We start from the raw sequence: 23,649 nt of genomic DNA on the forward strand, positions 1-23,649 counted from the left end.
CAATAAAGGCATTTCATCAATTTATAGGAAAATATTTACTTGTTCTGTGTAGCATGGGAGCATGAACTGGGTTCACCCAAAAATTGTGTCAAGTAATCACTATGCAATTTAATTTAAAAAAGGGCCAATATAGATCCCTGTTTTAATTCTGTTCTAAAATTCAATTAATCAGATATTTATAGAGTGCCTAAGATGTGCTTGGCTCAGTGCTAAGGGCCAGGGACTCAGTGATGGTCAACATGCCAAGATCCCGTGTGCCAGGAGGCTGCCAAACCCATGTCCATTACTACTGTCCAGAGTTAAAGCAGAGGGAAGTTCATGTTACTCCTTACAGAATTCACAAAAACAATAATGTACACAAAAGCCACTAATAATCATGTAGATTGTTCACACACTACAAGTTGTAAATTATTAAAGAAGAAATTGGGGTAGAGTTTAGATGTCATTTACAGGAAACCAGTGAGTCTTTAATTTGGGGTGAGACGGGGGTGGGGTGGGGATGAACTGATTGTTTCTTTGCTGAACTGACCTTGAGCTTCAGCCTGGCAGAGAGCCAGGGTGGATGAGGCTGCTTTAATTGATAAGGATCGAAACTCTCCAGTCTGGATGAGCTTAGAGTCATTTTGAGTGGCCTCCGTACTTTTGAAACTTTAGCTTTTCAGTTAATTGTATTTGAGGAAGGATTTCAGGTGTTTATTCACAAAGGGGCTCAGAGGCCACGCTATCAGGGCAGTTTTTCTTGGTTTGTGAAGCAGGGCAAGGCCAGCCTCCCGGATGCCCATCAGGATGCGGCTCCGTGATCTCACCAGGTTCACAGCCACGTCCTGAATCTTCTGTCACACTTGGTGTAATCGCCAGGCCCACAACCTCTTACGAATTTCTCAAACCTGAGCTTCTCGAAGAAAATGAGAAATGTGTGGTGTCGTTGGGGAGTCTGAGCAGGAAGCCTTGCACTACTGCCCTGGCTGGCGTGGTGGGTCCTCTCCAGCTGTCTGCGTCATGCCTGGACTTGGGACGGTGGGTGACCTTCACGTTGTTCCAAATGTGGAAGGTGTGGCCAGCTTTGGCCATTGCCCATCTGTGCAGAGATATCCAGGAGGTTCTTTTTTTAAAAAATAAATTTATTTATTTTATTTTATTTTATTTATTTTTGGCTGCATTGGGTTTTCGTTGCTGCACGTGGGCTTTCTCTAGTTGTGGCGAGTGGGGGCTACTCTTTGTTGCGGTGCGCGGGCTTCTCATTGCGGTGGCTTCTCTTGTTGCAGAGCACGGGCTCTAGGCGCGCGGGCTTCAGTAGTTGCGGCGCGTGGGCTCAGTAGTTGTGGCTCGCAGGCTCTAGAGCACAGGCTCAGTAGTTGTGGCGCACGGGCTTAGTTGCTCCGTGGCATGTGGGATCTTCCCAGACCAAGACTCGAACCCGTGTCCCCTGCGTTGGCAGGTGGATTCTTAACCACTGTGCCACCAGGGAAGCCCTGGGAGGTTCTTAGATATGTCTCCCCTGTGAATAAGGTTGAGGAATTAAAAACCAAGAGAGAAAAAGTGGAGCTGTTTCTTCCTGTCTCGTTCTTCCCACCAGTGTGTTTTATGTCACTTTCCTAATCAGTGTTCCACCACTGCTTTGCATGGTCCTCATTAGCCACGGTATACTGAGAAGTCAGATTTTAAAATGTCCACTGTTTCCAAGTGGAATCCCTAAAAATAATCCTCGGTTTGGACACTTCATCCCTGGAATTCTTCTTTACTGTTGGCAGCCTCATAAACCAAATATCATATTATTAGTTCCACGGAACTTTATGCTAAATGAATTATATTTCCTTTAGGTCAGGTGCCTTGAATGATTGTTTTTCTGGGTACATTTTATAAACAGACATTTGATGCTAGGTTTTGAGTTATACATGAATGCCACGACTGCTTGTCGGGTTACTTGTCTGGCCGACCACGGCCTCAGAATTCCTCTGCATGTTTAATAACCTTTGACGTGCTCTGGAATTTCTGTGCTTGTGTACATGGCTCCTCGAACCACAGATGACACCTCATGTTTAGGTGGCGACAGTGGCACAGAGCAGAATGCTGTGTGTGTTGCAAGAAAATGGTATCAGTTTACAGATGAGTAAACTTAAAGGCTCGAGCGGACGGTGCTGGTCTCAGCATCCCTGGGACCAACGCTTCAGTCCTTGGTCCCGGTGCGGTGTTGTGATCTTTGCGCAGGGACGTGGATCTCTGTGCCTGTAAACGAGGGTTGTTTTAGGGAGGAAAGAGAAAGGTTTTTGTGCACCTGCGAGGTGACAGGCACTATTACAGGTGCTTGACGCATATTAACTCAGTCCTCAAAGTACCCTGCGAAGGTACGAAGGTCTCTGCTTCAGACCGCTCCCCTTCTCTGCCTGAGTTTGGAATCAGCAGAAAGAAACGTCTGTCTCAGGTGGATGGCAGTGGCTGAGGGCTGTCCGCCTGTGCCCCAGCCTCTGGCAGAGCCAGGTGACGGTATGCTTTTTCGTGGGACAGGCCCTGTTCCGTCCGTGCAGAGAGCAGGACTGAATACGTGCTCTGGGCAGGGCCTGAGCGCGCTGGTTCTCTTTCCGACTTTACCACCTCCCTAGGGAGAAGTGAGGGTGGGGAAGGGCGAGGTTAGGACCACCACCCTAAGGATGTCCCTCCTCATGGAAACATGGAACCGGGGAAGGGAGGGGTCCTCCTTCTGTAGAGTATTATCAGGTGCCGATTATTTTTCCTATTTCGTAAGTGAGAGGGTTGAGGTCCAGGGAGATGAAGCCATCTGTGCCCGTTGCCCAGCTGGTAGGTCCTTCAGACTGCAGTGAGGTCTGTGTCTGTTGAAGCTGCTTCTCAGGAGCAGGCAAATCTCCCTGGGTTGGATGTGGTGGGTGTTAGATGCACATCAGACGTGGCATCTCGGCCAGTGCGAGGGCCTTGCCCACCCTTGTCCCGGTGCAGCGCAGCTGGTATTTTTTGAATGTGCACAAAGGGCTGGGATTTGCGACTGTTAGAGATAAACCACTTAGCCTTAAATATACGGTTTTGGAAGATTTGGAAGCTGAGGTTGAAATCCAGCTTTTGGGAGTTTATTCATGCAACATTTATCGAGAGCTCTGCATTGAAGTATTGCACCAGTACTGGAGAGGCACATGAGGCCCTGGGTACCCCTGTCCTCAGGAAGCTCACCACTGAACTGCAGCAAATAGAAAACAAAGTGATTCTGATCCCGTATGAGAAAAGCAGGCCAAAGGGGTTTGCAAGGACAAGTAAGAGTCAGAGAAAGTGTGCAAGATACAACCCTTGGTTTGAAGGGCTTTGGTGTGCAAGCACCGTCTGCTTCCTTGGATCGTTGTGGAAATAGGTGGGAGTCACGCGCGTGACCCTCACTCTCCCGGGGCCGGGCTCGGGGAGCTGTCAGTGACGGTTGAGTGTGGTAGGGTTGCCTGTGTGCCGGGCAGGGTTGCCCTAGATGGCTGAGAGTCCTTCAGCTGAGAAAGGAATGATTTTGTGGATTCCGTGAGGGGTCTCTATAGGGTATATATATATAGTCAGTATAGGTTAGCCTGTGCTGTGGCAGAGAAATTATCCCTAAAATCTCAGAAAAATTAGCCCTCACTACAACCCAGATTTAAGTCCCACTCACACGGAGTCTGATACCATTTGGGCAGTGAGTTCTCCAGGGTGGCTGACCTCCCTGAGGTTACTCAGTGACCCAGGCCGCGTCCACCTGCGGCCTTACAGAGGCAGGGAGAGAGCTGGAGGCCGGCGCACCGCTTCAAGTGGTTTGTCTTCCTCGAGGGACGTGCGCTGCTTCCCTTTGCCACCCTCCGGCCTTACCTTCTGCAAAGGGGCTGCAGGTGGGGAGGGAGGAGCAGAAAGGGTCCCGCCCACCTTCCAGCCCTTCCCCAACCCCGTCCCTTCAGCCTCAGGCCTTGGGGCTTTCCAGACCCGGACCCCTGTCTTGCCCAGCTGCTCCCAAGGGAGGTCTCAGGTGCTGGGGTTGAAGGGTGTACTGTCTCCTGCTGTCACCACCTTCCAGCGGCCCCTCTGGCCCCAGCGCAGTGGCCCAGGGGCACGGCTGCTGCCCGGCCGTGGACGTCTTCTCTCCCTGGGATGGTCTGGAGGGGTCGTGTGCAGCCTTCTTCTGCTTTGTCCTGCGAAATTGAGTACTTTTCCTCCCCTCAGTTTATCTGCTGCTTGATTTACTGTCGTTCTAACATCTGATATCTGGTCGTATTTACGCTGAACCCAAGCGAACAGGCAGCTGACGTATTTTTGTTCCCTTTGGAACCACAGGCGTGTGAAACTGTTGAACCTTCCCGCCAGCCTCCGGCCACAGAAAATGAAAAGCTTGCTGGGCCAGAGCATGTCGACCAAGAGCCCCTTCATCTACTCACCGATCATCGCACACAACCGTGGGGAAGAGCGGAGCAGGAAAATAGGTAGGCCGCCCATCCTGGCTTTCTGGCTGTGCTCTGCTGCCCAGCTCCTGGTGGCTCTTCTAGATTTTAAAGCATGAGACTTGATTGCAGTTCATTCGTGCATGTGTGTATATACCCTCATACAGGTCTATTCAGTTTGCTACCTTAGCCAGGCCATTGCCTATAGACCTGACTTTTTGATATCTATTTCGTAAAAGGCAATTTTTGTGGAAGTTCTAGAAACCAGAAGACCTCTGTTATCTGAGACTTATGTAGACTACAGAAGAGAGGTACTAGGAGATGAGGGTGATTTCTCAAGGCCTGGAGTAACTTCTGAATCATCAAAGGAGATTAAAGGTGACTTATGTTCAGGACTGACCGGGGCATAAGGACATCGTAGCATTTTCCCTTGTGAACGCTGGCAGCGCTTGTTTTGTGGTGCTCTAGCGATCACCACTTCCGAGATGCCTGGTGACTCAGCAGGGAGAGATGAGATGGTCTCGGGGTGGACCGGGAGCAGAACACGCATTCCTGAGAATCTCCAGTGTGCTCGGCTCCCCGGCCACGTCCCAGCCCACGGCCACTCCTTTCCTTCCTCACCACGGACCCCAGGGCTCCTTCCGTGTCCTTCCCAAAGCCTGGCCGTGCTGCAGGCCTCATTCCTGGCCAGCTTTCCCCTCCTCGGGCCCCTCGCATTTTGAGATCGTGGTGCCTGCAAGTCGCAGTGACAGAGCTAAAGGACTGAGAGGCCCGTCACTGGTTGGAGTCTCAGTAGACTTCGTGCGAAGCTTTTGCCAGTCAGTGCTCGCTTCTCCTCTGTCTGCTTTTTTCCTCCTTTGACTTCTTACCCCTGATGTAGGCGAAGGCGTCCTGACTTCATGAGGCCCTTCTTCCCGGGATGCACGTGTCCTGTCACACCCCGTAGCCGGACGGCGGGCTCTCCCGACAGCGCCAGCCACGCTCTTTCTGCCTTCCCTGCTCACCTCCCACCTTTCCACTCGTGCCCCTCGGCTCCAGCCACACGGCCGCTTTCTGTTCTTTGGACGTGCTGTCTTGTTCCAGTCTCAGGGCTCTGCTCGCTGCGCCTCTGCCTAGAGCTCACCCCCTGCCCACCTCGCTCACTCTGCGGGCCCCGCTCAGAGAGGCCGCCTCTGACCCGCACCTCACGGCCGCTTCTCCCCACTCTCCCGTCACTGCCGGTTGCCCTTCACAGCACCTAGATGCGTCCCTCTGTTTATGTTCCCGTCCTCCCCATCTCCCTGCTGCTAGAACAGTGTGGAGTGAATGAAGGAGTGGGGTGGATGGTGTGACCCCATTTTACAGACAAGGAAGCTGAGATTCAGGATGGGTAACTGACTCCACGGCAGAGCCTTTGCCCCGTACCGTGGAGCTCAAGGCCAAGCACGACGCACATCCCATAACCTTGGTGGAGATTCGTTACATTCACACCAGCAGGAGAGTTTCTTGGAGTCTATAAAGATCTCATAAAAAACCTCATTCACAAGTATTAAACCACCTGCACACCTTGAAAAATGAGTGTTTCTAAGCTGTTCCCTAAGCCAGAGGGCATAGTGAGGGTAGGAGTGCTAAAACGGCCCTGTGCTTTCTGGTGATGCGCACCAGTTCTTTGATTCAAGTTGTGCTTTGTAAAATGCGGTCACATTTTAACTCAGTTCGTTTTGCTAGTATTTTTGGAGGAAGTAATTTTGACCTCCCTTTTCCAGATGAAGAAACAAACTCAGAGAAATGAGAAACTCCCTGTTTTTCAGATCGAGTGTGCTGTTCCAACCAGGGCCCTCCAGCTTTCCCTCATGTGTGCAGCACGCCTGGCATGGGCCTAAGTCAATGATAACACACAGCTGCCCACCTCCCCCATCCTCCAGGTCAGCTTCGACAGCAAGGCAGTAATACCCGGGAAGTTGAATATCCTAGCGCTCTGAAACTAGGTCCGCCGGCAGCAGCACCTGGGACTCACCTGTTGAGTTTGGGGAGATCATAGGCATGGGACGAGATGAGACTTCGGAAGGCCTCCCGGAGGCTCAGGAAGCAGAGCTGGCTCTGAGGAGCAGGTGGGCTTCTAAGGTGTGGCTCGGAGGGCTCTCGTTAAAACAAGAAAATAAAGGAGGAAATGTGGGGTGATGCCTTTAAAAAATAGCATCTGATTATAAATTCTGGTACATTTCTGAAAGCAGGAGCCCTAAGTATATAGCATGCTACAGCCTTGATGTGCGTGCATGCACGCGTGCATGTATGCGTGCGTGTGCACGTGCGTGTCTCTTGGTTCAGTCCTTCATCGGTTCCTTCTTTCATCCATCAGTAAACTCCCCCTGAGTTTCCCTGTGTGTCAGGCATGTGGCAGCCCAGCCCTGTGGGTTCTAACGGTGAGAAGTGCAGGTGTGGTCCCTGCTGTCGTGAGGTGTACGTAGACGTTAGAGGGAAGTGACAGGTAGTAACTAAATATATTTAAAACCACAGGACTTTGAACTTCCTCTGATAGTGTTTGAACGTTTTCCATTTGCGTCCTGGGAAGTGATTTTGCTCTTTTGTTCTCACATCCGTCACGTAGGCGTGGCTGCCCTATCACGTATCAGGCGTTGTAAGGGGTGAAAGACCTCAGTGTACACAGGTGCATATCGGAGGTCAGGTACTGCCTCTCGGTCCTCTGACCCCTACCCGCCACTCCCCCTGTGCTGCTTGGGCCGAACATTTCCCTGACTTCCCTGACAGCCGGCTGCCATTCGGGTCTCCCCGGTGGGGGTGAAGGTGCAGGAGGGCAGGGGCCATTCCGCTCCCGGGGGTCTCCTGGGTGGTGGCGGCAGCGGTGGTGCAGGGAGACCACAGCTGTGGCAGCCTGGGCTGCGGTGGTGGCAGCGGCAGGGGCTGCGGCTCCCTCTCCACGGTCCAGCAAAGGACGAGCAGTAAGTGTCCGTGAAAATGAACGAGTGACCAGCTGCAACTGTTTCCTGGTTGTCAGGGGGGCAGGCTCGCCCCCCGCAAGCACTCTGGTGTGAAGGCAAGTCTTTTTTTTTTTTTTTTTTACATCTTTATTGGAGTAAAATTGCTTTACAATGGTGTGTTAGTTTCTGCTGTATAACAAAGTGAATCAGTTATACATTTACATCTGTTCCCATATCTCTTCCCTCTTGCGTCTCCCTCCCTCCCACCCTCCCTGTCCCACCCCTCTAGGTGGTCACAAAGCACTGAGCTGCTTTGACATTCTCATTTCAGTCTGTCGATTTTGAAAGACAGCCCCAGCCTCCCTACTGCTTCTCTGCTCTGGAGAGCGTGCTGGGGAGTCTGGGAGCAGGGGAGCCGGGGGGAGATCGTGGTTGAGCAGGGCGGCCGGGTGAGCAGTGCGCGTCTGCCAGCGCGGGTGCCTCCTTTGATCTCTTTGGAGGTGCGGGGGGGGGCTTGTTCCAGTCCGAGTCTCACTGTTTCTCGATGGTGAGCAGGTCACTTTCTGGGCCTCTTTTCCCCGGGGTGGACCTGGACCTGTCATTACAGAGTTAATGAGGCTCGTCTCTTGGACCTTCTAGGAGTCTCTGGGTCTTTTGGGTCTCCTTACGGTTGATGATCAGCTTTCTCCCCTAGAGGACATTTTAGGAAACTTTCACCCATTTTGTTTAGAGAAACTTCCAGAGACGATTTGGGGGACTGGAAGAGTGAGACTCCTTCTCAGGACCAGCTGCATGATTTGTGGGGCCCCCTTGTTCAAAAATTATGAGGAAATTGGAGACAGATACAACGTTAAGCAGAATGCGGCCCCCGAGCCTGGCACAGTGTGACTGCAGGGTCACTGCCCGTGGAGCTGGCCTTTCCTCTTGATTTTCTTCCTCTCTGATCTTTAGAAACTGCTGAGGCTTCCTTTTGTGAAAAGAATACCCTGCATTTGCTGCGGAGGGCTTCCACCTTACCCAGTGATTCTCCTGGCCGTGTGATGCTGAAAATGTTGTTTTCCCAACTTATAGACGAGAAAATTAAGACTGAGTGATTATAAATTCCTGCCCTAGGTCAGGGAGCCAGTAAGGACAGAGCGCAGGCTATGTCCATGGTTTGTGACTCAAAGCCCAGAGACCTTTTCCTTTAAATATGGCTCCTCATAACAGTGAGAAAGAAGCACCTGTTCATCTGGGCTGAGGATAAATCCAGTGGATGATGCAAGATTTTGGGGGATATAACAGAAACTTCAGCCAAAATGCATGTTATTTGTTGAAGACCCATGGGTACGAACATGTAATTTATATTCTGTGGCTTCTAATATCTTTTTAGCAACAGACTCATCAGCGAGGACCTGCCTGGAGGTTTGAAGAATCGCATGTCTTTAACCTCATATCCCAGTCTCTATAAATGAATCTTATAATTGGGGGAGTTATCACAGCAAGGGGCACAGAATATTAGAGAAGAAGAAACCCTTGAGGGCAGTTCCTGAGACCATTTTCCACGCTAACTTGGAATAATTTACCAGTCTTTCCATCTGTGTGTTGCTAGCATCTCTGTCGTCCGAGTTAAACTCCACGCCGAGGTGATGGCTGTACACGTCCTGAGCATAATTTGTGCTAGGACTTGGTGGTGGAGCCGGGCTTCTTGCCCGGGTTGACAGCTGCCCCGGAGGAGGCTTGGTGGCCTGGCCGGGCTGGAGCTGTCAGATGGCCTTGGGCTGCCGCCGGGCCTCCCTAGACTGCAGTTGTGCCATCTACAGAGACCAGGCGCCAGAAGCTCACTAGGAGGATTCTTCTGAGGGTCAAGTGAGATAGTGTTCCTAAAGTATCCAGCAGCCTTTCTCATAAGGCTCTGAGCAGTGCTGTGTGCACTGTCCAAGGTGCTAGGGATGCAGTGAGAAATCAGGAGTGTCACTTGCCCGATGGGTCCAGCCAGTGTGGTGGAAAGAGATGAGCTTGTCAGCAAAAGCCACCGAAAGATGCTGTTTGTCCACGGCTAAGAACACACATGGGGGCCGTGCAATACAGTGTGGGGAGGGCCTGATACAGAAGGGTTTTTAATAGCCTTCAATGCTGTTCCTTCCTGTGGCTTCTGGGACAAAATATCGAGGAAGGGGCCCCACTGTGTGCTTTGACACACTAAGGCTTAGGAAGGAGATGATCTCCTCTCAGACATAAATAACTATTCCTGTAATCAGGGATTTATCTTAGGTTTACCTTTAGTGACTAGGACTGTGCAAGTATAAACGATTCCTTTCAGAACCCCAGGAAAATGAATTTTGAAATGATGGTTATTTGACTGTGGTAGAGAAGACAAACAGTTCCTTCGTTATCAGGCATAGCAAGCTGTTAAAACAAATGACATTTTCATCGGCAGTGAGGAAGGCCTGGGGTGCTGGCCGCTGAGGCAGTGATGGGCTCAGTGATGCCGCTGAAGGTGGGGGTGGGAGCACCGTGTCTCTGCAGAAGGACTTCTGGGACCCCTCCCTCCCGCAGAGGTTCTCAGCCTGAGGCTGGGTGAAGAGAGGTGGGTTTCTGCAGCCAACGGGGGGAGAGCAACAGCCTGGGAGCAGCAGAGGCTTTGGGGCCAGGCACACGGGAGTTGGACTCGGCTGCCTCATTCATTAGGGCCATCGATGGTGGACGGTTCAGTGTTCCTTATTGGTGAATGAGGGTGATATGTGCTCTGCTGACTGCTTCACTGTATTGTCAAGAGGCTCAAATGGGTACCTGCTTGTGCAAGCATTTTGAAAACTAACTCACCTGGTGGGCTCCTTCTTCATTGCATGCAATTTCAGGAAGCCGTAGGTTTGGTGCAACCTGTCTTAGTCTCTGTGCAGGGGACCTGGTGTGAAGTGTTTGGGAAAAATGGTGTCTTTATGAAAGCCTGTGAAAGCTGAAGAATTCTAATCAGTAAATCTTAGTATCTACTGTAGAAAAAACCCTTTAACCACCACTGTCCAGTCTAGATGCTTCTCTGAGTTCAAAGGCCTGGGCTTGAATCCCTGCTGCCCCACTTACTGGCTGTCTGATTCCCAGCACATTTATTAACCCCTTTGGACCTTGAGTACCTGCCTTGTAACAGTGGGATTGTCATATCTACCTCGCCAGGTCATTATGAAGCGTAAGAGACAGGCTTCCAAGGGCTGGACAGTACCTCCTGCCCAACACGTGTTACTTGAAGCCCCTTCCAGTTTGCCTAATGGAGAATCTTAAGGGGAGGAGAGGGCAGTGAAGTGGGGATGGGGACCGTATTACTTTTCTTTTGTGTGTAACAGATGACCACCAGTTTAGTGGCTTAAAGAACACAAGTTTATTTTCTCACTGTTACTGTCATGAGTCCAGCATGTGTTAGCTGGGTCCTCTGCTCAGAGTCTTGCAGGCTGAAATCCAGGTGTCAGGTGGGGCTGTGTTCTCATCTGGAGGCTCGACTGGGAAGGATCTGTTTCCAGGCTCCCTCAGGTTCTTCATCCATTCCTTGTGGTTGTAGGACTGCCGTCTCTGTTCTCTTGCTGGCTGTCAGCTGGACCACTTTCAGCTTATAGCAGCTGTTCTTGGGTCCTGGCCGCATGGCCTCCTCCGTACATCCTCTCATGCTTTGAATCTTTTCACTCAGGATGGGTATGTTCCCTTCCAAGGGCTCACCTGAGTAGGCCAGGCTCTCCTAGGATAATCTCCCATTGATTAAGTTAAAGCCTACTGCTTGGGGGCCTTCATCACATATGGAAGCCCCCTTCCCCTTTGTTATATAACATAGCCTATCGTCATCTCCACACTCGGGGGGAGAGGATGACACAGCATGTACACCAGGGGCTGGGAGTCTTGGGGGTCATCTCAGAATTCTGCCTCCTGTAGGTGTTGGACTGCAGCTGACCTGGGAGTGGACAGGGAGGAGAAGCCACCTTCTTCTCTCACAAGCTTAGGGAGGGGAAGGAGAAACCATGCCATGTGCCCCTTAAAATGGACCGCAGTGCCACCTTCCTAAGTACCAGCCTCTGGGCCCGCAAAGGTCTGTGTGACATATGGCACTACACCAAGAATAGTGCTGTCTGGATTGATTCCAGTTTCCTGCAGCTGCGTTTGGCACTGAGGGAGGGAAGCATCAGTCACAGGGCATCCAAGTGGCAGGGATGATGTACTTTGCATTGGAGAAAGGTAGCAGTAAAATAGCTTTAAACTGTGTATGTCAAGATGACCACAGTGCCCACTGCTTCACTGGAAAAATAAATTGCCAGAGGAGTAATCTGAAACCATGTGAAACGTGCAAAAACACCAGCTAAAACGTGGATTCTTCTGTGTGTATGTATTTCTAGATTTCCAGTGGGTTCAAGGAGATGTGTGTGAAGTTCAGCTGATGGTATATAACCCAATGCCATTTGAACTCCGAGTTGAAAACATGGTATGTATCATGAATCATTTGACCCTTTTGGGCTTAACATCAACTTACCATTAAAATAAGTTTTTTACTTAATATTTCAGGCATACTGCCTGCAATCTATGTCTGTTTTTAATATTTGTTTTGCCAAAGATTATAATCTTTTTGTGAGTGAAGACTACATCTTGACATTCCCGTGTCTTTCGTGCTTGGTACTCAGTGAGATGTGTGAGTCAATGAACAAAGACATCTGGGATTTGAACACACACAGAGCTTCGTTGATTGCATATAAGATTTGAAATAATTATATTGAAATTTACATGAGATTAGCAAGGTTACAAACCCTGTATTGTGCCCACCACTCAATAACACTGTTACTGCACTGCTACAAGATGATAAGATGATCAAGGCCTCAGGGAAGAGCGAGCTCTTTATTCGTAAGAGAATAAACGGCTACGCTGCTAACACGAAGTTTCCCTCGGGTCTGAAATCTGATGTTCTGTTTCTGTGTTTGTGTACGGCGTTAGAGGCTCACTGTTTGCAGTGCTGTCCGTTGGAACTGCTCCCCTAATTCTGCAGTGAGCGGGAAGGAGATGCATATGGCTCTCCAAGCTAAACCTAGTGTTTCCAGAGCGGAGCCCTCCGCCATCGGGTGGATTCCAGTCCTCAAATCTTCTCTATGCTTATTATTGTATAGAACCGCTTTGTAAATTTTCGGCATTGTGTGAAGGATGGTGCTGAGCCGGGCGATGCCTTCCTTTGGGGTTTTATGACTCGTGTTCAGGGTAGGAGGCGGGCTGTCCGTACAGGTGTCCTGCTGAGGGCCCACGCCACGCGTCAGGCCTGGCCCCTGCCATGACCTTGGTCAGAGCCATGGAGGGGTGCACGAGGGGCTGCAGGAGCCGCGTGGAGAGTTAGGGGAGGCCCCATTGAGGACACAGGGTGAGTGGGAGCTCAGAGGCGGACTGGGAGTTATCGAAGATGACGTTTAGGCCTCCGGCGTGAGACGTGGTTTTCCCAAATCTGTTGGAGCTCTTAGAAATTCAGCTGAATATTAAGCTTACCACCCTGAGGTCACTCCAAGAATGACCTGTAAGGATGAGTGTTCCCTCCTTCTCCTGTTGTACAAGAATGTGCCAGCCTTAGGGTTTAGCTCTTGGTCAGGCCCTTTAGTGACTTTCTGTCTCTTGGCCTAAACCAGGAATAATAGTTGTTTAGAGAATTTCCCCCAAAGTGGTTAAAGTATCATATGCCTGCTGTTCTTTCATAGACATATTTTTAGTCTTAAAAAGAAGCTTTCATTTACATCTGGTTGAAAAGTAATATGTGCTTTTTGTAAAAAATGAGGAAGAACAAAGTATAAAATAAGTTACTACTAGGAGATAGCCCACAAATCATCTTCAGAATTTAAAAATTAAATTATGGAATATTTTAAGCATATGCAATGTTATAGGGAATAATAAGCCCTTGTATATCCACCATTCACATTTAGCAAATGCTCACAGTTGGCCGTATTTGCTTTAGCTATTTTAAAAAGAAATCAAATGCCAATATATTTTGCCTGGAGACAATAGCCATCTAATTGGTTTCTCTGCTTCCATTCTTGGCCACTACATCTGTTTCACACATGGTTAGATCATTTCATGCTTTTGCTCAGACTCTGGGCGCAGGTGTGCTCATTGTTCTTGGAGAGACTTCGCTTCTGGGTGCTTCTGTAGACAGAGTTAGGAAAGGTCTGCATGCATGCACACACAGACACGTGCTTACACACGTACCTACATGCATACATCTGCACGTGTGTGTACATGCATATACATGTGCCCTTAGACATGCATATACGCAATACAAATACAGACGTCATACGTTCTGACTTCACAGCCATCCCTGTAATTCTAGTCTGTCTCCGTAGGGTTCTTCTCACTTTCCTCCATTCCGCATCAGCGTCCTTCCCTCCAGTGTGAGAACCCGGGCTCACAGCAACATTAGCACGCTTCTCATCTGCTTGCTCCTGGGATAGACCTAAAATAGTTTCAGGATTGCTTTGACCATAGCACTGCAGAAAACAAGCCCCCTGGGAAGAATCCAGGATCCCTCCTACATTTAGGTCTTCTTTAATGTATCTCAGCCATCTTCTGTAGATTTCAGTGCGGGAATCTCACAGACCACTCATTAGACTTATTCCATGATAGGGGGTGTTTTTGGTCTCTTGTTAATGGTATTTGTAATATTTTATTTTCTAATGTGTTTTATTTATTGTTAGATTATAGAAATACTTTTTTTTTTTTTTTTTCTTTTTTTTTTTTTTTTGCGGTACGCGGGCCTCTCACTGTTGTGGCCTCTCCCGTTGCAGAGCACAGGCTCTGGACGCACAGGCTCAGCGGACATGGCTCACGGGCCCAGCCGCTCCGAGGCATGTGGGATCTTCCCGAACCGGGGCACAAACCCGTATCGCCTGCATTGGCCGGCGGACTCTCAACCACTGCGCCACCAGGGAAGCCCTATAGAAATACTTTTGCTTTTTTAATACTGACTTTGTTACTCGGCTAAGTGCTCTTGTTAGTTCAGTTTTCCTCATAGGTTCCACAGGGTTTTCCACAGTTTTTTTGTGTGTGAGTAATTGTTTTCATGCCGTTTCTTTCTTCTCTTGGCTGTTGTGCTGGATGGGGCCTCTGTTACAGTGTTGAGGAGAAGGTCCTGAGTGCGGAGAGGTCCTTCAATCATGGGGCAGCTCCTGGAGGCCAGGGAGCCTGTCTCGTTCGCTGTCAAGCATAGGGCCTTGTGCTTAGTGAAATGAACTGATAATTCACAGATGTACTGGTGGAAGGATATTAACTGATGATCTGTTTCCACACTTCACGCTTTTCATTTTGTTTGTAAATAAAATATTTTACTTCTTCTTTTTGTTTACATTCCAACTTGGTAAAACAAAACGGCAGAACAAATATTGAAAGTCCATCAAGCAGGGCTAATATGAAAGGTGGAGTTGTTCGAGCACCCACAGTGCCGTCCAGTTCGAGACTGTTTTGTGTTCGGTGCACTTTGAGGACATCTCTACAATTCCCCATGGGCTTTTTTTTTTTTTTTTTTTTTTTGCGGTACGCGGGCCTCTCACTGCTGTGGCCTCTCCCGTTGCGGAGCACAGGCTCCGGACGCACAGGCTCAGCGGCCATGGCTCACGGGCCCAGCCGCTCCGCGGCATGTGGGATCTTCCCGGACCGGGGCACGAACCCGTGTCCCAGGCGGACTCTCAACCCCTGCGCCACCAGGGAAGCCCCCCCATGGACTTTTATAAGAGCTGCTAATGAGCCTTTTCCTTAGAGTCCTGGGGCTCTCCTGTGGACGAGGCACGATGCTTGGGGGCCGATCGGGGACTGACCACAAGCGGCGGCTTTGGGATTGGGTTAGGGCCGTGCTCATTGCCGTCCTCTGTCACCTTCTCCAGGGGCTGCTCACGAGTGGAGTGGAGTTTGAATCTCTCCCCGCGGCGCTCTCCCTCCCGGCTGAGTCTGGTCTTTACCCAGTGACACTTGTTGGGGTCCCGCAGACGACGGGGACGATTGCTGTGAATGGTAAGCAGGTTCGGGGGCTGCTGGCTCCTGTGCCGCCCGGCATTCCGGTCTTCGCCCGTTAACAGATCACGGATGGATGGCGGTGCTTTGGGACACGCCACGAACCATGTAGAGCGTGCGGGATGTGGGGGCACCCCCCGCGCTCCTGTCTGTCTTCCCCGGAGCCTGCAAACACGCTCCACGGTTCTCCCACTGCGGTTACACCCCCCTGCGCCCCCGCACCCCGAGCCCACGAGTTCCTGTCGCTGGGGCCTCTCTGCTGTCTCTCCTTCCGAGCAGACCTCTTCGGAGTGCCGTCTGGACCCGCTGGGTCCACTGTGCCACCTCCGTGCCGGTCCTCTAAGCCACCGCACCCCGCGCATCCAGCCGTCACCTCACCCAAACTGCTGCCACTGAGGCCACTGGCACTATTTTTCCGGCTAAATCCAGTGCCTACATTTCAGATTTTGTGCAACTCCACCGCTCAGCAGCCTTTGGCACCGCTGCCCGCCTCCTTCCTGGGTGCGCTCGCCCAGTCACCCTCGCGTCTCTGCCGCCTCTCCTGCCTGCCATTCTGGGGCAGTGTCTCCTGCAGGCACTTCTTCTTCAGCCCGACCCTTCAATCCGCGCCCAACTCTGTCCCTCCCTCCCTCCCTCCCCCCTGCTTCCCCTGGCCTCTCCTCCCTCCCCCACCCCCTCTCCTCCCCACCTTTCTCCACCTGCTCTCTCTCGGCAGTCCCATCAGAGCCATCTGCTTTCGTGGCTTCAGGTCCCATCTCCATGCTGCTGATTCCCAGGGCCACGTCTCCTGTCCAGACCCCTTTCCTGGACCTGCACATACAGCCGCTTCCCACCCATCTTCTTGGCTGTCTCGTGGACACGTCACATACAGCATGTCCAGACCGGAGCCCATCACCTCATCCCCCAAGCTCCCCGTCCCGCTGTGGTCCCGTCCCAGTGAGGGCATTGCCGTCTGGCCAGTTGCCCTGCCTGGGCACTGGGAGTCATCCTTCCCTGCTCCTGTCTCCTCCTCACTCCCCCCTACAGCACCGACTGTGTCATCCGCACCCTCTCCACCTCCACAGCCGCTATGGTCTGGCAGAACAGGACCCTCTTCTAGAGTTTGTCACAGAAGCACCAGGACTGGTGTGTCTGCCCTCCCTCTCTCCATATTGCAGCCACGTGACCTTTCCACAGGGCAAGTCTGGTCACGTCATCTCTGGACTGGAAGTCTTAGCGCCTTCACCGTGTGCTTTCCATCAGGGCTCCACGCCTCACCAGGGCTGTGGAGCCCCGTGTGATCGGGCCCTGCTCACCTCTGCCGGCTCGTACGGCTCCTGTCTTGGAAACACGCCATGCTTTCCTTCTGTTGGCGTGCCTCCAGACTGGGTGGCCCTGGTGCTTCTCCAGTGCCTAGCCCAGTCTTCCTTTCCCCCTGGAGATCGTCCTCAGCTTCCCTCTGCTGGATCGGGCCCCTCCTTCACGCCACTGATCGCGGTGGCTTATGGGCCCTTTCCTTGCCAGCCTCGTCTGTCTTGCCCGGCTGGATCCTCACACCTGGCACGTAGTAGCTCTTCGCTATTTGGTGGCTGCAAGAACAAGCATTCACTGGGAAAGGTGCCCTCTCTCGAGCATCCTAGCTGAGGGTGTGTTGCAGGCGGTGCTGAGCTGGGCTGAGCCCCGGCTGTGGGCAGTGGGGGAGGGGTGACCCAGAACGGGAGGTGGGCGGAGAAGGACTTCTCCTGACAAGTGAGCCTGAGGTTTGAAGGCGAACTAGGGGTTGTCCGAATGAGTGGGATGGGGAGTAAGAGGGATGCAGGCAGGAAGAACATCTGGTCCAGGCTCTTACCTACCTGGTGGTAAGAGAGAACAGGGTGCAGAGGGAGCTGGAGGGGGGCTCAGAATTAACTGGTCTAAGGCAGAGGGGTGTGTAGTGATGAGGCTGGGAAGGCAGACAGAGGGCCCACCCGGAGGGCCTCATAAGTCTTGCTGAGGGCAGTGTGGGCTGCTGCGTTGTTTGAAGAGAGGAGAGATACGGTCTGACGGGCGGTTCAGAGCTGCTCCAGGCTGCTGTGTTGGAGCACGGGCTGCAGGCGGGCAGGACTGGAGAAAGGAGACCAACTAGGAAGCTCCAGCCGTAGCCCAGGGAGAAGATGTCAGACATCGGACCCCAGCTGCGGCTGAGGATAGACCAGAGGAGACAGATGAGAGAGGAAGTAGCCAGGACCAAAAGGCTTGATTCAGCGTGACACACGGCCGAGGACCAATACGTCCACGGATGAGTAGTGAAGCCTCGGTGACAGGAGGTCGCTGGGACAGACTGGTTGGTGTCCATTGTTCGGGGAGCCTTATGTGTGAAGTATCACTGGACATAACACACAGGATTGTCATCAGATTTTCAGTTTATTTGCAGTCACCTTCAGCAATGGGCGAGAAAAGGAAAATGATTGATTTTAATTAAGAAACTGCAAACAGAGGTTCTTCGTAGATAAAGCCACACCCTATCAGGTTTCATAGAAAGAACAGTATGACAGGGCCTTGTGCCAGCTGTGGGTTTCTGGGGAGGAAAATTGTTCGCAAGTTAATTTAAAGGAGTCTTAGAAAGAACATACTTTAAAAAAAAGGAAATGTGGGTGCCGTGAATTGGAGTTATTTTAAGTTGAGCGGCCAGTTGGAACTGGCGGAAGGTAAAGGGGAGCGTTGATGAGGCTGTATCAGGTGCCAGCTTGCTTCTTGTTGAGTATGTAGCCACTTAATATGAATGCAGAAAAATTGTCACCCTAGGCATTTAGCCATCGAGTATTATTTGATTTTGTTACACAGTGAATGTTGTTTATAATAATTATCTCAAAATTTCAAAAGCCATTTTAAAGCTTTGCTTAAACAATTTCAAGTGCTTATCTAACCCATGGAGGTTTTTTTTTTTCATGGCAATTTTGCTAATCTTATATTATAGTACTTGTACACATTGAGCAGATTTGCCATATCACATAACAGCTGTAAAACCAATAATTGACTCTTGAACTTTCATCTCTCAACAGAAGATTTTGAATCATTTTTTTCAAATACTTATTAAGTTACATTATGTCCTGGAAAGGAATACAAACTATCATTTTCATTTTAGAGATGGATAAATTTGAAAAGCAAATTGGTAAAGGGATGAGACACTAATTATTAAGTTCTGTGAGATTTATAGTTTATACACCGTCGCTTGGACGCAGCCAGCCTTGTGAAGTGGGCACGCAGGTGCTGCTCGCACCTCTGCTCAAGGAAACTGAGGGTCTTGGGGTTGAGTGTGGGAGCTGTGGGCGAGCCTGGCAGGCGACGGGGCCTAAATCTCAACTCAGGTTGGAAAGGGACCCTGCGTTCCTGTCACCCCGGGGCTGCCTTGAGGTGTGGGTGTCTCATGAAGCCTTTTCAGGTGGTGAGGCTTTGCGTTTTTTCCCCAGGTTACCACACCACGGTCTTTGGTGTCTTTAGCGACTGTTTGCTGGACAATCTCCCAGGAATAAAGACCAGCGGCTCCACGGTGGAAGTCATCCCTGCTCTGCCCAGACTGCAGATCAGCACGTCTCTGCCCAGGTAGAGCACACGCAGCACTGGGTCTGCTTGCTGACAAGAGGGGCACCTAGGAGTGCTGTTCAGTACACCTTCTCCAGTGGCCTCAAGAGTCTGAGTTAACCTGTGATCGTTATGACCAGAGTAGAGGCGAAGGGTTTCTTCGAGGTAACCAGTAGGCAGTGTGCTCTGCTTGCAGCAAACTGGAATACAGTTGAAGTGTTTCTTACCAAGATCAGAACAAAATGTGAAATTAGGCTTTGGAATCGTAATTTTGGTGAGAAACAGTTGAGGTTTTAGAGAACTTAAGAAAAAGTCTTATCTTCTAAAAAAGTCTTTTTTTTTTTTCCTTTAGCATTATAGGAAAGCATAAAGAAGAAAGGGAAATCTCAGAGTGAATTACTATTAATGCTTTCTGGTGTTTCCTTCCACTGTTTATCCATTAAAAAATGTTTGAATAGTTGAGATCATACTACATCTTATATACTATCATAGATTACTTCTTGCATAAACATATAACATAAGCTAAAATTTTCTGTTTTAATTGCTTAAAAAATTACATCATAAAGGTATCTCAATCTCATCACCATTCATTTCCTTGCTTTTGGAATTTGAGATTGTCTCAGTTTTTGCTCATGTGAATAATGCTTTAATGTTTATCCTTTGGGCTGTTTTTATAAAATGTATCTTGGTATTTTCTGAAATGTTTCAAAAGCTCAGTCACTTACTTAATGGGCCCCTTCTCAGTGCCAGCCTCGTCTCATCCCAGCTCAGGGCTCTGATGGGTGGGACGCTGTGCTCTGGGACAGTCAGCGCCTGTGTCCGCGCCAGGCCTGCGGCCAGGCTGCATGGTTCTCTGCTTTCTCCCTCCTTCTTTTCCCACCGTACCAGAGGGGCTGGCATCCTCTTTGCTTGAGAGGCAGAGTAATTTGTGTCGGCTGTGTTTTAGTTTTCCTAAACACCTTCTCTGCAAATTCAAATGGACTACCAACAGCTTTCACTTGAGAAGGACTACCTGCTAAAATGTGGAAAGTAGTCATTTATAGTGAGGACGGGAGTCAGTTTTCCTTCCTTGACAGAGAAAGTTTATTTCTTGACTCATGAACAATTTTAAAGGTATAAAATGCAAAGGAATTCATGTTGATTCTTCATGCTGTTATTTTCGGAAAATGCGGTTTGGATGCGCTTTTTAACCCCACCTCCCACACACGCACCTGCCTCGTTGTTGGCTGGCTTTCGTCTCCACTGTGCCTCGAGAGCCTTTTCCCTGTGGTCACCAGTCCCTCCTTGTCCGGAAGTGGGTTTGCTGCCTGTGGGTTGGGAAGGAGACACCAGGGTAATGCGCATTGTGGATTGAGTGACAGTCAGTAGGACTCAGGCTGGAGCTTCAGACCAGGGCTGTACTGCTGGAGCCTCAAGGGAGTGTCAGGTGAGGCTCAGGGCCTCTGGTCCAGGGCCCCAGCTGACCAGTGCCGAGGACCCGCCAGCTTCCCTGGGTCCCGTCAGGAGTTGCCAGCATTGCTTGTCGATTTTACCTGCGATGTGGAGGCTGTTGTATGTACTTTTCATTTTTCTTCATTTTCCTCCACTTCCCATGTTATCATTTGAATGGTTCATTTAAGTTTTCTTCTTAAATCAGTGGATTTTCCCCAGGCCATTTCTGAGCATGAGATTTAAAAAAATTCTCAAAGAGAGCAGCATGCTCACGGATCATTTGAATTAATTCATTGTTTCACTTTTGTCCTCACCATAATCCAATCATTAAGAATTTTTTTTGCTTCACACACGCTTGAGAAAGTAAGGCCCAGTGAGAGTGATCACGTGGATGACAGGTCAGTGACCCAGGACGCATCTGAATGTAGACAGCGCTCACCACGTGGCAATTTGCCCTTGAGTTCCTGGATGCTGGATACCGACTCCATGTTAAAGCCAAGGCTCCCTAGTCCCTGTTTCTAAAATATTTCAGTGTGGTGATGTGAATCATTCTAAAATGCCCTTGGTTTTCTTTGTTTTTTTTCTGTTTCTAAAATTTATTCTAATTATTACTTTAGGTCTGCACATTCACTGCAACCTTCCTCTGGTGACGAAATATCCACTAACGTATCAGTCCAGCTTTACAACGGAGAAACTCAGCACCTCGTTGTGAAACTGGAAAATATTGGGATGGAACCACTGGAGAAACTGGAAGTCACCTCAAAAATTCTCACCACCAAAGGTAGGGAATTTAAGTAGGTTTGATCCCAGAAATGTTTATCTTTTCTATTTGCAGAAGAGGCACGTTAGATAACCAGCGTTCAGAAAGCCTAAAAATTTCTTCCACTTTTAATTTGACACCACTGTGAAATTTTTGTCCTAATCATGCGTGAAGAACACGCAAAGGAAGATAATGGAGCACAGGATGCACCTTCGTATCCCCTGTGCTTTTAACAATGATCAGGTCTCGAGAAGCATATCCTGGAATGAATGAATGAAGAGAAGCATTTGCAGGTTCAGAAGCATTACCATCTAGGATCCATCCATCCAGCCCAGTGTTTTCTGTGGGTTCAACACTTAGAGGCTGTGTACTCCCTCTTAAAGACAGATTCTGTTTCCTAGTTCTAAGGCACATGTAGCTTGGGTGTCATAAGACCTGTGTTAAACTTTGGCTTCACCGTTTACTTGCTGTTTGTCCTTCACATGCCTCAGCTTCCTCCTGGGTAAGCAGGGGAGGTGGTCCTTACCATGAAAAGTTGTTCTAAGAATTAAGTGAGGCAGCGTGTGACAGAGGACCTGGTCTGCTTGTGGTTAGTGAGTGGTACTGATCAAAGGGGGGATATATTGTGTGTGGTGGGGGGAGGGCATCGAGAGTAGTAAGTGGCAATAAAGTCAGGTCATTTAATAAAGTTAGAGAAATTATACTGTCTGTGGAGACCAAAGACAAAGGCAAAACAGGGAGAGCAAGCTGGTGGGATTTCGGGGTGTTTACACGCTTTTGATGTAGGAGCGAAGTGAGCCAGGCATCCAGTGGGAGCTTGGGCGCACCTGGGCGCTGCTGAGGACGCTGCTGTCCCGGGGCTCCTGGCACTGGTGGGCCGAGGCTGACATCTCCGTGAGGGTCTCCAGGATCGGATGCTGGGCCATGGGGCCACAGGCATTCGGCTTCAGAACTACTTTTCCAAAGTCCAGTTACACAGTCATCGTGTGAGAGTGACGGCTGCCCCAAGTCCCCTCTGCCCTGTGGCATCGTGGTCATTATATCCATGGTAGGGAGGTGGGGTATAATGCTCTAACACCAGTGTTTAATTTTTATTTCCCTGATGACCAGCGAAGTTGAACACCTTTCATGTGGTTTTGGATACTCAGGTCCTTTGTCATACCAGCACTTTGTCCTTTTTTTCCCAGTGGGTGTTCTGCATTTTCTCTGTCTCTGTTTCTCTCCGTCTCTGTGTGTCTGTCTCTTTTGCTGTCTCTGTCTGCCCCTCTCTCCTGACTTGCAGGGTGCCTTTGATCCTGAGTGTAAGTTCTTTGCTGGAACGGTGTGGTGTGAATATCCCCTCCTACTCTACCCGGCTGCCTTTACATTCTCTCAGCCATGTCCTTGGATAGACAGAAGTTGTTCATTTTAGTATGGTTCATCTATATTCTTTTCTTTTATGGTCATTGCGTTTTGTGTCTCTGAGTCTTCGGGGAATTTTGATGATCCTACCTTAATCGCATCCTTTCTTCCCTTTCTCTCCTATTTTCAGGAGCAAACACATATGGATTAGGTAGAAAATGCCTCCCTGACATGAAATACCTTCATCTGGTATTCTGAAGTTAATTAAATGGTTAAAGGGGTTGGTTGATGTTTGAACAAGCGAAGTAACATTGAATGACAGAAAATTGCAGAGTACATAATGGTAAAAATTTTCACATCTCCTGTGAGTTACCTTGCCTTCACAGCTTAGCAACTGGAAAATATCTCTTCCTTTTCTCAAATAAACCCAAATGGTAACCACATGTCTATTATTCATTACAGACTTGCTTCTTCTTTCCGAAGCACAGATCCTCAGGGTTCTCCTTTGGAAACCCCTGCTGTCCCTGCACCCCAGGCCCTGCATCCCTGGCCTCTGCCCCAAGCTTCAGCCTCAGCCACAGCCACCTCTCCCCTTAAACTCTCGTCGCGTTGACCGTTAGGAACTAGTTTCAGTTTCCTGGACGTTCGTGCTGTCTCTCTAAACTTGAGGATAAACCATCTCCTCTCACTAGCAGCCGGCTTGCTAACTTCTGTTCCTGCCTTTGCCTCCTCTTCTGCAGTTAACGTATCCTGGGGTTTCTGCTTCGTGGTCACTCTGGGAAGCCTTCCTAGACTGGGTGACTGGGGCCCCCCTTTGTTGTCTCAGAGGCCCAGGTGACTTCTGAGGAGCCCCTTTCATTCTGAGTTGTCATTGCTTGTGTTCTGGTCTCCCTCCAACCAGGTGCAAGTCTCTCAAAGGCAGCGAGTGCGTTCCCCTACCTTTGGTGTTCTTACGCTTTTGAACTCTTCTGGAACTTATTCTTTGTATCAGCCATTCCCTCCCTCTCCAACCTTTCATTATAAAAATATTCAAACATACAGAAGAGTGGAGAGAATTTTACAGCGAACGCTGCAGACCCACCGTCTAGGTTCTATAATGTTTGGCTATCCAGCCTCCTATCCATCTTGATCCATCTTGTTTTTTTTGCGTCGTTCAAAATAAGTTGCAGATTTCTGTGCATTTTACCCATTAATACTTTAGCATGCATATCATTAATTAGACTTCAAAGTTTGTTTACTTTTCTTTGGTAAAAAGTATATGAGGTGAAATACACAAACC

General features: G+C 49.7%; 1 protein-coding gene across 2 annotated transcripts in view; it reads left to right on the forward strand.

Moving 5' to 3' along the window:
* TRAPPC9 (trafficking protein particle complex subunit 9) overlaps positions 1 to 23,649 on the forward strand; it is a 509,314-nt gene that overhangs the window by 112,873 nt on the left and 372,792 nt on the right. For both annotated transcript variants that reach the window (XM_082601297.1, XM_082601296.1), the window contains 5 exons: positions 4,291 to 4,436; positions 11,668 to 11,753; positions 15,172 to 15,298; positions 18,727 to 18,859; positions 20,887 to 21,050. In XM_082601297.1, coding sequence (XP_082457423.1) covers positions 4,291 to 4,436; positions 11,668 to 11,753; positions 15,172 to 15,298; positions 18,727 to 18,859; positions 20,887 to 21,050 — 656 coding nt within the window. The remainder of the gene's footprint in view (positions 1 to 4,290; positions 4,437 to 11,667; positions 11,754 to 15,171; positions 15,299 to 18,726; positions 18,860 to 20,886; positions 21,051 to 23,649) is intronic.

The sequence above is a fragment of the Mesoplodon mirus genome (assembly GCF_964341445.2).
Source record: "Mesoplodon mirus genome assembly, chromosome: 16".
In the NCBI taxonomy this organism is placed as follows: domain Eukaryota; kingdom Metazoa; phylum Chordata; class Mammalia; order Artiodactyla; family Ziphiidae; genus Mesoplodon; species Mesoplodon mirus.